Raw genomic sequence first — 15,811 nt, 5'->3', positions numbered from 1 at the left:
AGACATTGCTTTACCGAGTAAGGTCCATCTAGTCAAGGCTATGGTTTTTCCTGTGGTTATGTATGGATGTGAGAGTTGGACTCTGAAGAAGGCTGAGCGCTGAAGAATTGATGCTTTTGAAGTGTGGTGTTGGAGAAGACTCTTGAGAGTCCCTTGGACTGCAAGGAGATCCAACCAGTCCATTCTGAAGGAGATCAACCCCGGGATTTCTTTGGAGGGAATGATGCTAAAGCTGAAACTCCAGTACTATGGCCACCTCAAGCGAAGAGTTGACTCATTGGAAAAGACTGTGATGCTGGGAGGGGTTGGGGACAGGAGGAGAAGGGGACGACAGAGGATGAGATGGCTGGATGGCATCACCGACTCGATGGACGTGAGTCTGACCAACTCCGGGAGTTGGTGATGGACAGGGAGGCGGGGCGTGCTGCGATTCATGGGGTCGCAAAGAGTCGGACATGACTGAGCGACTGAACTGAACTGAACAGGTGATACCTTCATTAGAAAATTACTTTGAAATGTTTTAAAGTTTATATTTAATATTTTCTAATTTGGTAATGAAACGCAGTTAAATATCAGTGTTATTCCTCACATGGCTTGAGAAACTACCTCATATGAAGGTAAAGTGTTGATAAAAAGCCTAATCATTTAACAAACTTCTTCCACAAGACACAAGTTCAATGCCCTTTCTAGAATTTACCATAAATTCACTGACTGCCCTCAGTTAGACATAACAAAGAATCCAGATCCTTAAACTCCTTTTGCTTTTCAGCTCTTCAAAACACTCAGTAAAGAATGTATACAGTTTAGGCTCACGGTCTTCTCGTGGATTGAAGGGGTTTCTGACCACAGCTTGTGGCTGAGAAGGGCGACAGAGGCGGCGGCTCAAGAGAAACAAGGCTGCAGTAGTGGTGGGAAGATGTTGGGTGAGGACGAGCAACAGGAGCAAACTATCGCTGAGGACCTGGTCGTGACCAAATATAAGATGGGGGGTGACATTGCTAACTGGGTACTTCGGTCTTTGGGGGAAGCATCCTGTTCAGGTGTGTCGGTACTGAGCCTGTATGAGAAAGGGGATGCCATGATAATAGAAGAAACAGGGAAGATTTTTCAAAAAAGAAAAAGAAATGAAGAAAGGTATTGCCTTTCCCACCAGCATTTCAGTAAATAACTGTGTATGTCACTTCTCCCCTTTGAAGAGCGACCAGGACTATATTCTCAAGGAAGGTGACTTGGTAAAAATTGACCTTGGGGTCCACGTGGATGGCTTCATCGCTAATGTGGCTCACACTTTTGTGGTTGATGTAGCTCAGGGGACCCAAGTAACAGGGTGGAATGCAGATGTCATTAAGGCAGCTCACCTTTGTGCTGAAGCTGCCCTACGCCTGGTCAAACCTGGAAATCAGAACACACAAGTGACAGAGGCCTGGAACAAAGTTGCCCACTCATTTAATTGCACACCAATAGAAGGTAAGCTGTCACGCCAGTTGAAGCAGCATGCCACTGATGGAGAGAAAACCATTATCCAGAATCCCACAGACCAGCAGAAGAAAGACCGTGAAAAAGTGGAATTTGAGGTACATGAAGTATATGCTGTGGATGTTCTTGTCAGCTCAGGAGAGGGCAAGGCCAAGGATGCAGGACAGAGAACCACCATTTACAAGAGAGACCCCTCTAAGCAGTATGGCCTGAAAATGAAAACTTCCCGTGCCTTCTTCAGTGAGGTCGAAAGGCGTTTTGATACCAGGCCCTTTACTTTAAGAGCAGGAAGATGAAAAGAAGGCCCGCATGGGTGTGGTGGAGTGCGCCAAACATGAACTGCTACAACCATTTAATGTTCTCTATGAGAAGAGGGTGAATTTGTTGCCCAGTTTAAATTTACAGTTCTGCTAATGCCCAATGGCCCCATGCAGATAACCAGTGGTCCTTTTGAGTCTGACCTTTACAAGTCCGAGATGGAGGTCCAGGATGCAGAGCTCAAGGCACTCCTCCAGAGTTCTGCAAGTCCAAAAACCCAGAAAAAGAAAAAAAAAAAAAAAAGAAGAAGGCCTCTAAGACTGCAGAGAATGCTACCAGTGGGGAAACTTTAGAAGAGAATGAAGCTGGTGACTGAGGTGGGTCCCATCCCCCCAGTTTGCCACTCCTGCCTCATCCCCTTCCCACCACACCCCAGGCTCTGTGAAGTACAGTTCGACTTCTCCACCCAGGACCGCGAGCAGAGCGGGGTCTCCCTGTCCTCTTCCCAGTCCCCCATCCCCATCCCCTTCCAACAACAACCAGCTCCAACTGACTCTGTTCTTGGGAGGCCAGGCTTCCCGGCCACCGAAGACTACTTTAAATAGAAAAGAGAAATTGAATAATAAAATCAGGAGTCAAAAAAAAAAAAAAAAAGAATGTATACAGTTTAAAGGAAAATACTCATGGTCTAGGTTCGCAGCTGCAAAAGCCAACAGAAATTATATCAGGAACTCCAGGTATTCTATTCTAGCAATGTTGAAATTGAAACACCATTATTTATATGCTTATTTATAACAATTTTTTATTCATTTGAGTTATACCCAACTATTATAAAAAAAAAAAAAAACATTTCTCAACACACAATTCAAGGCCATGTAAAGTTTCTATTGTCCCTAACTGGCATCCTGTAGAGAAGATAACTATCTTATTCCATGGCAAAACAGTACCTTAGGCAGTTGGTACAATAACTCATGTCTCAAAAGTAGTCTTTGAAATATTTCGCATAATCTGTTTGTCTCCGTGTAGTGCACACACACACCTGTCTTCATTTGCTTAGCTGACAAAATAAAATCTTACTCAAATGATAGCATACTTCCAAATGAGATAGAAATGGGTTAACTCTTCCTTTTATAATTGAAACTTGACATCCTTAAGTGCCTAAATGGAATTATAGAAGAAAAGAAATTTCCTCTGCTTATATACAGAAGAATATTTTACTGCAGTAATTAGTCATTTTGAATTGAAGAGCATTTATGTGTGCAGTATGGATGACCAGCATGCATTTTAATCGTATTTCCTGTGTAAACAGTGATTCAGAGTCCATGGCAAGGAGGCAAATTTTCTATAGTGTTACCCAAGTACACAGCATCTTGTTCACAAAATACCTTCTGTCACTTGCCCTTCTTGCAGGGATCACAGCTCATCCTTGCTTCATGAAAGCTTAGGGAATATGCTGATATAATTTCCAGTCCACTGGCTGGAGTTTACCATTTTTAATTGCATCAGAGTACTGAGACTTAACATTTTCAAGATTTATTAATACCTTCTGCTTTTCTGGGCTTATTTTTCATAGTTATTTGTGCATTTTTCTATCTGCTCCATATTTTAAGAACCAGTTTGGCTTTGCATTAAAATAAGTATCAGTTTCAATGACTGAGCTTATGGCATGGAGGAGAAACAAAGATGAGGAGAAAAGAACTGTGAATACAAATATTGCTTCATTCCTAAACTTTCTTTGCATGCTTCCTAACAGCGTGACTACCTCAGGGAAAGTGGTCCACTGTTTTTTCTCCATGTTTTCTCTTTGGTCATTTGCTTTATTTCTGTTACCAGTATTTTACTTTTTATTATTGTTACCAATTTTGAGCAATAAAAACAAACACTAAAGCATCATACACAACGAATATGCACATTTCACCAGTTTAGGAAATGAAAATTTCTGCTCCAGCCCATTTTTCACCTCCTTAATAAATAACCACTTTCCTGAATTTTCATTTTATTACTCCCTTACTTCTTCCAGAGCATTTTACCACTTTTGCCACATATATTTATTTCCTTCAATGGGACACTCTTTAATTTTTAGTAATACATAAAATTATGTCTTCATTTTTAATTTTCTGCCTTATTTTTGACTGATTATTGTATTTGAGATTAATACATGTTGCATTCAGCTATAATTCATTCATTTCACTGTTATACAGTATTCATTTATAGCTTCTGTTACTAATAGAAATATAGATTACTTTTTATATTTTGCTACTATACATAGAGATGCCATAAACCATGCATTTGTACATGTCTCCTGGTACATATGTGCAAGTCTTTCTCTAATGTAGTGGTTCTCATATTTTAGCTTTTATCAGTCACCTACAGGGCTTGTTAAAACATGATTGCCACACTTCAGTCTCAGTGTTTCTCACTCAGTAGGTCTGGAATGGGATGTGTATTATGGCTCTTCAGTGAAAAAGAACCAACAGGATACAAACATGGATAAATGTATATGTGTGTGTGTGTGTGTGTGTGTATTTATATATATATAAAGAGAGAGAGAATCAGGAAAGCCAGATAAAATCGACTTCAAGGCAGAAGGCCTGAGAAGTGGAAGAAGGGGTGAAGAATTCTAGGGAAGTCCTGAAGTTGGAAGACCCAAGAACCAGAAACCGCCATATCTAAGAACAAATGAATATCCCAGTTCAATAAGACTGTGAGAGAACTTGCCCTTCCTCTGCCTTTTGGTGCTATTCAGGCCTTCAATGCATACTTCTTATACTGCTTCAAATGTTCATCTTTTCCACCACATCCTCAGAAATAACATTTTATCAACTTTCCGGTCGTTGATTAGCCTAGTTGAAACATAAAATTAATCATCACAGACCCTAAGATTTTGCATTTATGACAAGTTCTCAGGTGATGCGGATGCTGCAGGTTCAGGTACCAACTTTTAAGAACAACTGCTGTAGAATATCATAGGTAGGAACAGAATTGCTGGGTCATGGGGAAACAGCAATTTCAAATATATTATATAATGCCATATTGTATTCCAACACGTTTCTACCAATATAGACTTCCACTTGCAGTGTGTATAAATGCTTTGAATTCCCTATATATTTACCAATACCTGTTAGTTGTTAAGTTTTTAATTTTTGCTAAACAGGTGTATGATATTATCTCTTTGTTTTAACTTTAATTTCCCTGATTAAACAAGTTAGATTATATTTTCATATGCTTATTAGCCATACATTTTTCCTCTTAGTTCTTTTTCTCCATTTCTCCAGTGTTTTTTATTTTTTCTTTATCTTGCCAGTTTACAGAATTTCTATGGTCTCTTTATGAAGACTCTTACACAGCTATCTTCATACCTTCCAATTTTGTCTTATAAAGTTCAGGAGAAAATTATTTCTACTTTATTCTGTTTGGCTAATGACTGAATATATGGTTGCTTATTACAGACGTGGAGAAGGAAATGGTAACCCACTCCAGTGTTCTTGCCTGGAGAATCCCATGGACAGAGAAGCCTGGTAGGCTATAGTCAAAGGGGTCACAAAGAGTCGAACACAACTGAGGGACTTCACTCACTTAGTACAGACTTAATGATAATAATATAATTATTTATTAAAAACTTGTCCCTACCAATATTCTGTTATCTGATGATGGCTCATTCACTCTATGGCTACTCTCAAGGCAAAGCTGCAGCTCTGACTTACATCCCTATGTTAACTTCTCCTTTACTCCTGCCCCACTTTTTCCCTCCCCTGCTTACACATCTGCCTCCCCACTCAACAGCCAGACTAAACTTTGCAAAGCACAAATCAGTTTATCCCCTCCCCTGTGTAAATTTCTCCAAAGTTTTCCCTTTATTACACTTAGAATAAAATCTATACTGCTTACCATGGCAACAGATCTACAGGATCCTGTTCCACTCTCAGCTTTGCCACTCTCCACTTAAGTCATCAAAGTGTGGCAACTCTTGCATTGTTGCTATTTCTCAAAAACTCTATAAAAAATGTCCTCTTTCAACAATGCCCTTTTCCCAGACATTTCTCCAAAAGGCCACCCAAACTATCCTATCTAAAGTAGATCCCATGCCTCCTCTTCAAACTCATGCATTTTCTATCCTCAGTCCTGCTTTTTGTCTTCAGAGAATTCATCAAAACTTGACATTACTTTTGACACTGTAATTCTTAATCATCTATCTTTGTCCTCTACCAAAATGTATTAACCGTAGGGTAATAGGATGGTCTTGTTCATCTCAATAGCCCAAGGCCTAGAAGAGCTCCTAATAACAATTATGCTCTCAAGTATTTGTTAAATAAATAAATGCATTCCTCTCACATAATCTTCATAGTGCATTTAGCTATATAATCCTTGAGGGCAGAGACTGGATATTATGCACCTTTATACCTTCAGAATCTTAATATATGACCTATAGTATACTGTAGCCACAAGATAAAAGTGTATCAAATAAACTAATAATGTACATAAGTAAAATTTTACAGAGAAGGAAACTGAGAATCAGAGTTCTTGCTTAAAGAGCCAAGAATCTTCCCATTTCCAAAGTTATTCCACTGTGTCTTGCTCCTTCTCAACTCAACATCACAACACACTAATGAGACACTATAATCTAAATAAATGAATGGATTCAGTTCAGTTCAGTACAGTCGCTCAGTTGTGTCCGACTCTTTGCTACCCCATGATTCACAGCACGCCAGGCCTCCCTGTCCATCACCAACTCCTGGAGTTCACTCAAACTCGTGTCCATTAAGTAGGTGATGCTATCCAGCCATCTCATCCTCTGTTGTCCCCTTCTCCTCCTGCCCCCAATCCTTCCCAGCATCAGAGTCTTTTCCAATGAGTCAACTCTTCGGTTCACACCAATAATACAGACTACAACACCAGTGACACCAAAGAGCCCTGGATATTAATTTGATTCCCCAGTTCTTTGAATTTCTGAAGGAAGGTCTTTTCCCCATCTTCTACCACTTGGAACCCCCTTAAGAGGAGAAGAGTTTGGCATTTGCTCAAATAGCCATATCCACTTATAGTATTTGGAGAGAATAGTATGATTAACAACGCTTACATTTTGTTAAGACACACTTGTTGTAGGCAATGGTGATTTGTATGCAGATATTTAACTCCTTTCCCTTCCAATTTCCACCAAAATGACAACCACAAAAATATCTATAAAACATCTATATAAATGGAGTCACACACATGACAGAAATTTCAGGGACTTTCAGTTAAAAATACTTCACACAAGTCCAGATTACGGTCATTGTTAATTCATCCATGGTTAAGCACATGCCAGTGAATAGGTTATTTAATACAGGTATAAAAGGAATCAAGATCAAGGAGAAGCAATAATCAAAGAAGGAAAAAAAAATCCCTAAAGAGACAGAATTGAAGCCTCAGATACAGAAACATTTCAAGAGATGGGCTAAAGCTTTCATTTTGTTTGTTTGTTTTTAATTTTATTACCAGATTTGAAAATAAAGTCTTCACACATCCAAGCAGAAAAAGTAGCCCTTAAAAGAAAAGAATCTATTTCTCATTAGAATTATCTTCCTTATGTAAAAAAAACAAAATGCTAAGAAAGAAAAGAGTAATATATTAAGAATGTGCCCCTTACCTGAGGGAACATTTGTGAGAAAAGAAAAAAAATAAAAACTGTAACAAAAGTGCTTGAGAATGGCAAAGAAGTGGTATAAGAAATGATGGTGAGTAACAAAATTAGTGAAACTTTACATGAGGTTAAGATTTCTTTTAGAACTGTTAAAAAAAATTCCCAAAATTCTGGAAAGAAACAAGACTCTAATAAAAATAACAAAACTATTAAAGGAGATCATCTGAAAAAACCTTGATATGATGAAAGAAAAATGAATAAAACTGTCAAACTTATCATCTGATCCAAAGGGAAGGACACTAGGCCAATTTGTTTTCAGAGCCATTGTTTTTCCTTACCCCAGTCTGCTTTATACTGCGGGAAGAATTACTACTGCACTTCTGGCTGGAGTTAGCATATTAAAGACTATAAAGGAGGTTGGAAGGAGAGAGGAAAGGAAAAGCCTCAGAAGTTTCTCCCCTACCTCTCTGTCCTGATTGGCAACTTCCATAGCAACTGCATCCCCTTCAGAGCTCCGATTCCTGCCAGACAAGTCCATCATGGTACCAGTCCACCATGGTACACAGACAAAGGTAAAAACATGTTCTCTTTAGGTAAAAGAAAAGGCAAGATACACTATCTCTCCAAATATAATTATGTAGATAAAAATACTATGACAAATATTACATCTGAAAGTTATTCCTATAAATACAAGAAAATCGATAATATAAGGTACAAAAAAATCAATATTTTTGTAGATTGTTAGAATTTTATAGAAGCCCTCACTTCTCATTCTAAACAAGTCTTTCCCACAATAATAAAAAAGAACTCCATTGCTTAAAAAATAATAAATTAATATTAAAAGTATGTTCTTTGATATATGTCTTACAATAAGTTAATTTTACACTGAACAAAGAATCTCTCTATTAATAACACTTGTTTTTTATCTATTCACATTTGTTCCTAATTTTTACTATGAAAAATAATATGTAACAGTCCAATAAGCATTCTTTTTTTTTTAGCATTAATTATGTATATGTGTTCATGAGTGTACAAATCGATGCAGTTGATTTTATGTTGTATTTTCAAGAGTGGAATTGTTATTTCAAAATAGCATATTTTATATACACCATTATAATATATAATATAATTATATATTATATTTAACATGTATAACATAAATAACATATTTTATATATATTTTAAAGCTCAAGAGATATTGCCAGGGCATTTTTCCAAATTGCTGACATTTTTCACCTAATCACCAGCAATAAATGAGAATATTCTTCTCTTTGCCTCCTTACCTGAAATAGACTTCACTGTACTTTTTCATTTTGCCAGTTTTATGAGTATAAACAGATATTAAGCTTTTACTTCAATTTGCATTTTCATGATTACCAAAAAAATCCCGTCTTTGTACATTGGTATTTTAGATATGCAATTTTGTGAATCGTCTTTATACTCAATTTTCTATCGGGCTATTCAACTGTTTCATGATACACAAGACTTCTTTATATGTTATAGATCAGGTCTTTCCAGAGCTTTTCACTTCATGACACTCAGAAAACTACTGTATGTTATCATGATATAAACTTACTAAGAAGCTGCCAGTGACTATAGGCTGGTCCACCTGGGGATTCTTGCTCTCTCCTTGCTAAAAGGTAATCTAAAAGAAATGAAACCCATATCTAGTTCAGCTTGGACCAGATATGATAACTCCTATTGATAATGTTCACTTTGATATAGTGTCTATTTTCCAAATTTATCAGTTAATTATTGAGTTTGATCTTTATACTATTTAAAGTGTATCTGTTTTGTGTTATGGCTTCTAGATTTCATGTTTTAAAGAAATCCCCTGAATTTTATTGTAGTTTTTAGAATTTTTTGCCCAAGACTTTTGCAAATCATATGTGATGAAATTTTAACATTATTCTTCTTGCACATGAACATTATGGAAGATACCAAGGCGAAAAACAAAACTACAAGATGCTTCCAAATTCTGACCAGTTATGGATTATGTACTGGCTGAAATAAAACGAACATGAAAAAATTTCCCTGAAATGTTTTCAATTAAGCAATATCTTAATGACAGTGTTCAAGAAAAGGAACGTGATGTCATCTAAAAATCCTTTTCTTGGGATTTAATCATCATCTAGGTGCAGCTGAGTCCCTACGTTAGCAAACTGATGGATTCTCTTGGTCTCAATGTTGGTGATGTTAAGGAGGTATATTGGATTAAACAAGCAGGGACATTTCTTTCTATTCTAATATTCTATAATTATACTGATTTCTCAGAGTTATATGCATAAATAGTGAGAAGAAATCAAAGGAAATATATTTTTCAGCATACTGGTGGCATTTCCTTTGGTAAAGCCAGATGAAGATAACTCCAGTGTTAGAAAATTAAGTTTATTTTTTTCTCTTTCTTTTTGAAGAAAAATCTTGATGAGAGGCTTTTAAGGAATATGTCAATTGCTTGAAGTGAGCAAGATTATGGTTTTGCCCATGGGATTTTGCAATCTATAGAAATTACTATCTCAGGGATATGTATTTTAAAAGGGGGAAGTATTTCAGAAGAAACTAATTATGGTAAACAAGGCAGCTTTTAAGGTTATTTTATCAATTCTTTCCATGTTATGCAGTAGGGTCTTATGAGTCAAGACCAGAGTTTAAAACAAGACATCAAAGCCATACAAGTGGACTGAGAGTTGCATATGTTCTTAAGAGTTAGTGGAACTTAGGGTGATTATTTTTTAAAATAAACTGAGATACTCTGTAACATTGACCAGAATCCCCCCCTCGCTTGATTTTGATAATACCCCATTAATCTTCCATCTAGTTAAAAGTCTCACTGATTTTGTTTAAAGCCCAAATTTATTATTTTCATTGCCTGACTTAGGGAAAAATGATAAATGGGACCTTATTCCTTTAAAAACATATTCCCATAGATATTAGCATCTGAACAAAATCTTGTTATAATCATAGCTGATTATATGCCTATCTTCCCCTTTCCTGTTCAGGACATGCCTATCTTTCTCTCTGAAGGATCTTTCTTTGATCTCTTGCCAAAGGAACTTCATTTAAACTCAGTGGCATGGATGACCTTAATGGTAAAACTCAACATATCTGCTTTTCACATTCTAATTCTTGTCTTGATCCCTTCCCTCTTTGGACTCTTTATAGCTCACTCAAATCACAGTGTTTTTTATCTGAATCTTAAAACTAGTTATACATATTGTGCATTTGGAAATTAATCACAGATTCTCCTGTTTTCATATTTACTTTCATGACAGACTTGATTTCATGTTTTGCTTTCAGATTTAGTTTTCTATTTAACTTTCCAAACTTTTCTACATACACACACACACATACACACACACATATATATATATATATGGGCTTCCCTAGTGATTTAGTGGTAAAGAACCCGCCTGCCAATGCAGGAGATGTGGGTTTGATCCTTGGGTCAGGAAGACCCCCTGGAGAAGGAAATGGCAACCCGCTCCAGTACTCTTGCCTGGGAAATCCCATGGACAGAGGAGCCTGAAGGGCTACAGTCCATGCATTCGCAAAAGAGTTAGACATGACTTAGCAACTAAAAAACAACTAGAGTAGTAAGAATAGAACTTTTGTTCCAAGTATGAAACCCTTGTCTAATCAGTTTAAATACTATTAGAACAATAGAAAAGCAAAAAGGTTCACAGGTCCAATAGATGTTCAAAGTTGGAATTTAGAAGACAGAAAGGCTCCTCCCTTTTAACTGCGGTCTCCTTTTAAGTGGCTTTAATTCTTTTTTTTTTTAATTGTATTTACTTAGAAGCATTCAGAATGTCAACAAAACAGCTGCAACTTTTCTTTTTCTTTTTTTGCAATTACAGAGTGGTATTCAGTTAACAGAACAACAATTATTCGTAGACGCTGCATCAGACAACTGAAGATGAAAAAACTACCATCCCCATATATAACTAATTTGTGCTGTGCACCAACAAGAACCTGCTTCCAATTTCCATGCCAATTTACAACCCCCATACTGTACCAGGCAAGGTTAGTGGCTACTGAAAATACCACCAGGACAGGGCTATCTAAACACACATTCGCTAGTGTGTTAACTATACAAAAAAAGACACTGTACAGTTTAAAAACAAATCTTACCCAGCCTTACATTTCAATTTTTTTTTCTTTAAAAGGAGTGAGTTGTGTACAGGGGGGTTAAATGCTTTATAGCCAAGAAAAAAAAAAAAACTGCTCTAGAACCAACTTATTCATCATCATCATCATCATCTTCTTCCTCCTCATCTTCCTCATCTTCCTCCTCTTCCTTCTTTTTCTTGCTTTTTTCAGCCTTGAAAACTCCCTTTTTCGCTGCATCAGGCTTCCCTTTAGCTCGGTATGCAGCAATATCCTTTTCATATTTTTCCTTCAGCTTAGCAGCCTTCTTCTCATAAGGCTGCTTGTCATCCACAGCAGTTTTATTCCACATCTCTCCCAGTTTCTTTGCAACATCACCAATGGACAGGCCAGGATGTTCACCTTTGATTTTTGGACGATACTCAGAACAAAACAAGCAAAAGGCCGAAGGAGGCCTGTTGGGTGCATTGGGATCCTTGAACTTCTTTTTTGTTTCCCCTTTAGGAGGGATATAAGTTTTCATTTCTCTTTCATAACAGGCCTTGTCCGCCTTTGCCATGTCTTCAAATTTTCCTTTCTCTTTAGCAGACATGGTCTTCCACCTCTCTAAGCACTTCTTAGAAAACTCTGAGAAGTTGACTGAAGCATCCGGGTGCTTCTTCTTGTGCTCCTCCCGGCAAGTTTACACAAAGAATGCATACGATCACATTTTGCCTCTAGGCTTCTTAGGATCTCCTTTGCCCATGATTAATTATTTTTCCTCCGCAAGGCACAGAGTCGCCAGTGCCCGTCCGGCTCTCACTTGCCCCAGCGCTGTCTCTATGGAGCTCATTGTACTGCAATCTGGCTTTAATTCTTTCCTGCTGCAAATAGCTGGGAGGTGAAGGGAACAAATAGAAGGAAAAATAGCCACTGATGGTTGCAGATTTATTTATTTATTTTAAACAATTCATCAGGGACAAAAGAGATCTTATTAAAATGAAGTTCCCTTAGGACCTTCCAGGAATAGATCCCCTCACTCCATATCCTCCACTTGCCTCTTGTTTGTAGAAACTTTCCCCTAGGCCTTCCCCAAGTCCCAAAGAACAAATCAAAAAAGTGAGAAAATCCAGAAACAAAAGAAAACAGTCAAGCACAACAAAATAATAGTTTAGCCACTAAACAAAGTCAAGAAACTTTAGTTCCTTCAGGGCTATAGATAATATTCTGAACCATATTCTTGAACTATTTTGCAGATACTGGAACCCTTACTGAGTGGAAGAAGTTAACTGCATGCTGACCACAAGCATATAGACTCCAGACCAGCTGCAACCAGAAGGCTGATGAAGGTGCCTCCCAATTACCTCAGTACCAACCAGTCGGAAGAATGTCCATGAGCTGATCCCCCATGCCACAACTTGCCTCCTTCATCCTGGCTTTAAAAACCTTCACCTGAAATCCATCAGAGAGTGCAGGTCTTTTAAGCACTAGCTGCCTAGAATGCTTGCTTGGCACCCTGCCATAAAAGCTGCACTTTCCTTCACCACCACTCAGTGTCAATAGATTGGTTTTTATAGCACTTTGGCAAATGGATCCAAGTTTAGTTTAATAGCATTACTTCTTGCTCCATTCAGAAAAATCCATGCACAGAAGAATGACTGGTCCACCTCGGAGTACGTTCTTATCTATAGATGGAGTACTATGGACCAGACCATTTGATGGCTCAGCTGCAGTATCCAACCTGTGAGGGGTAGGGGAGAGGAGCTCACTTGACATGGCTGTAAAAGAAGATTTTCCAGGAAAATGTTACTGCTTTGAACAGACAAAGTAATGAGTGTTCAGCAATAATTGATAACTAACGCTATGCTTTTCACACATGAAATGCTTAAAAACTACTTACTGTTATTCCACTACTGTTATTCCACTAGGTTTATAGACAATTTTTTTTAGGTATAATCCATATACCATGTGCTTGTGTGCATGTATGTGTGCTAAGTCGCTTCAGTTGTATAGAGCTTCCAGAAGGAACGCTGTCCTGTTGAATATACGACATCGTGATTTTAGTCCAGTGAGACTTCCAACCTACAGAAATGTATATGTGTATACATTAGAAATGTATACATATATACTGCTGCTGCTGCTAAGTCGCTTCAGTCATGTCCAACTCTGTGCGAACCCATGGACAGCAGCCCACCAGGATCCCCCATCCTTGGGATTCTCCAGGCAAGAACACTGGAGTGGGTTGCCATTTCCTTCTCCAATGCATGAAAGTGAAAAGTGAAAGTGAAGTCGCTCAGTCGTGTCCAACTTTTCGCGACCCCATGGACTGCAGCCTACCAGGCTCCTCCGTCCATGGGATTTTCCAGGCAAGAGTACTGGAGTGGGTTGCCATTGCCTTCTCCGACACATATACAGTTATGTATAAATATATATATGTATATATACACACATATATATACATGTATGTATGTATAATACATTATACCTATGTATACATTTAAATACATACATGTCTGCATACAGTTATACATATATGCATATTTTTATATGTATATATGTATACGTAACTGTATACATTTATACATTGATTTATATAATAGGAAACCAAAACTGATTTAATCTCTGAGATTCTACTTTCTTATCTTTAAACTGTACATAATAATGCCTATAAAAATAAAAATATTTTACAGGTCATATATTTGAATATCCCATGAAATGATTCCATAAAATATAACATTTTCAAAAAATTGTGTACAACTGAGCTTTCTACCATCTGTAAATAATGAATCCTTTGAGATAACTCGGTTTTCTGATAATTGGGAATTAAGCGCCAATTGTTTTAATTCTAAATGTTTTATAAAGAATCATCTTGAATTGTATTATATACATTTCAGTTTTCTTACAGTATGTGCATTTGTGCTAAGTTGCTTCAATTGTGTCTGGTTCTTTGCAATCCTACGGACTGTATCCTGCCAGGATCCTCTCCTCTGTCTATGGGGATCTTCCAGGCAAGAATACTGGAGTGGTTTGACATACCCTCCTCCATGGGATCTTTCTGACCCAGGCATCAAACCTATGTCTCTTACATCTCCTGTATTGGCAGACAGGTTCTTTACCATTGGTACCACCTGGGAATACCCTTCTTCAGTTCAGTTCAGTTCAGTTCAGTCGCTCAGTTGTGTCCGACTCTTTACGACCCCATGAATCACAGCACGCCAGGCCTCCCTGTCCATCACCATCCCCCAGAGTTCACTCAGACTCACGTCCATTGAGTCTGTGATGCCATCCAGTCATCTCATCCTCTGTCGTCCCCTTCTCCTCCTGTCCCCAATCCCTCCCAGCATCAGAGTCTTTTCCAATGAGTCAACTCTTCTCTTGAGGTGGCCAAAGTACTGGAGTTTCAGCTTCAGCATCATTCCTTCCAAAGAAATCCCAGCGTTGATATCCTTCAGAATGGACTGGTTGGATCTCCTTGCAGTCCAAGGGACTCTCAAGAGTCTTCTCCAACACCACAGTTCAAAAGCATCAATTCTTTGGCACTCAGCCTTCTTTACAATCCAACTCTCATGTCCATACATGACCACAGGAAAAACCATAGCCTTGACTAGACGGACCTTAGTCGGCAAAGTAATGTCTCTGCTTTTGAATATGCTATCTAGGTTGGTCATCACTCTTCTTCCAAGGAGTAAACGTCTTTTAATTTCATGGCTGCAGTCACCATCTGCAGTGATTTTGGAGCCCCAAAAAACAAAGTCTGACACTTTTTCCACTGTTTCCCCATCTATTTCCCATGAAGTGATGGGACCGGATGCCATGATCTTCGTTTTCTGAATGTTGAGCTTTAAGGCAACATTTTCACTCTCCTCTTTCACTTTCATCAAGAGGCTTTTTAGCTCCTCTTAACTTTCTGCTATAAGGGTGGTGTCATCTGCATATCTGAGATTATTGATATTTCTCCCAGCAATCTTGATTCCAGCTTGTGTTTCTTCCAGTCCAGTGTTTCTCATGATGTACTCTGCATATAAGTTAAATAAGCAGGGTGACAATATACAGCCTTGACGTCCTCCTTTTCCTATTTGGAACCAGTCTGTTGTTTCATGTCCAGTTCTAACTGTTGCTTCCTGACTTCCATACAGATTTATCAAGAGGCAGGTTAGGTGGTCTGGTATTCCCATACAAGACCTTTTAGAAGTAACACCCAAAAAAGATGTCCTTTTCATTATAGGGGACTGAAATGCAAAAGTAGGAAGTCAAGAAACACCTAGAGTAACAGGCAAATTTGGCCTTGGAATGCGGAATGGAGCAGGGCAAAAACTAATAGAGTTTTGCCAAGAAAATGCACTGGTCATAGCACACACCCTCTTCCAACAA

General features: G+C 38.1%; 1 protein-coding gene and 1 pseudogene across 1 annotated transcript; one reads left to right on the top strand and one right to left on the bottom strand.

Annotated features, from left to right (window-relative positions):
- Positions 1–911: 911 nt before the first annotated feature.
- On the top strand, positions 912–2,362 carry LOC138440995 (proliferation-associated protein 2G4 pseudogene; annotated as a pseudogene).
- An 8,821-nt stretch (positions 2,363–11,183) lies between these two features.
- Positions 11,184–13,045, bottom strand: LOC138425311 (high mobility group protein B1-like). The gene has a single exon (XM_069563061.1). It carries the CDS (start codon positions 12,051–12,053, stop codon positions 11,592–11,594), a length of 462 nt encoding a protein of 153 aa, XP_069419162.1. The 5' UTR covers positions 12,054–13,045; the 3' UTR covers positions 11,184–11,591.
- Between the last annotated feature and the right edge of the window lie 2,766 nt (positions 13,046–15,811).

The sequence above is a fragment of the Ovis canadensis genome, chromosome 1, assembly GCF_042477335.2.
Source record: "Ovis canadensis isolate MfBH-ARS-UI-01 breed Bighorn chromosome 1, ARS-UI_OviCan_v2, whole genome shotgun sequence".
NCBI lineage: Eukaryota > Metazoa > Chordata > Mammalia > Artiodactyla > Bovidae > Ovis > Ovis canadensis.
The sequence above is the reverse complement of the archived record's forward strand: the minus strand, read 5'-3'. Positions and strand labels throughout refer to the sequence as shown.

Coding starts and splice junctions, on each gene's coding strand:
- LOC138425311 (XM_069563061.1), bottom strand. CDS start 12,053: ATGTCTGCTAAAGAGAAAGGAAAATTTGAAGACATGGCAAAGGCGGAC.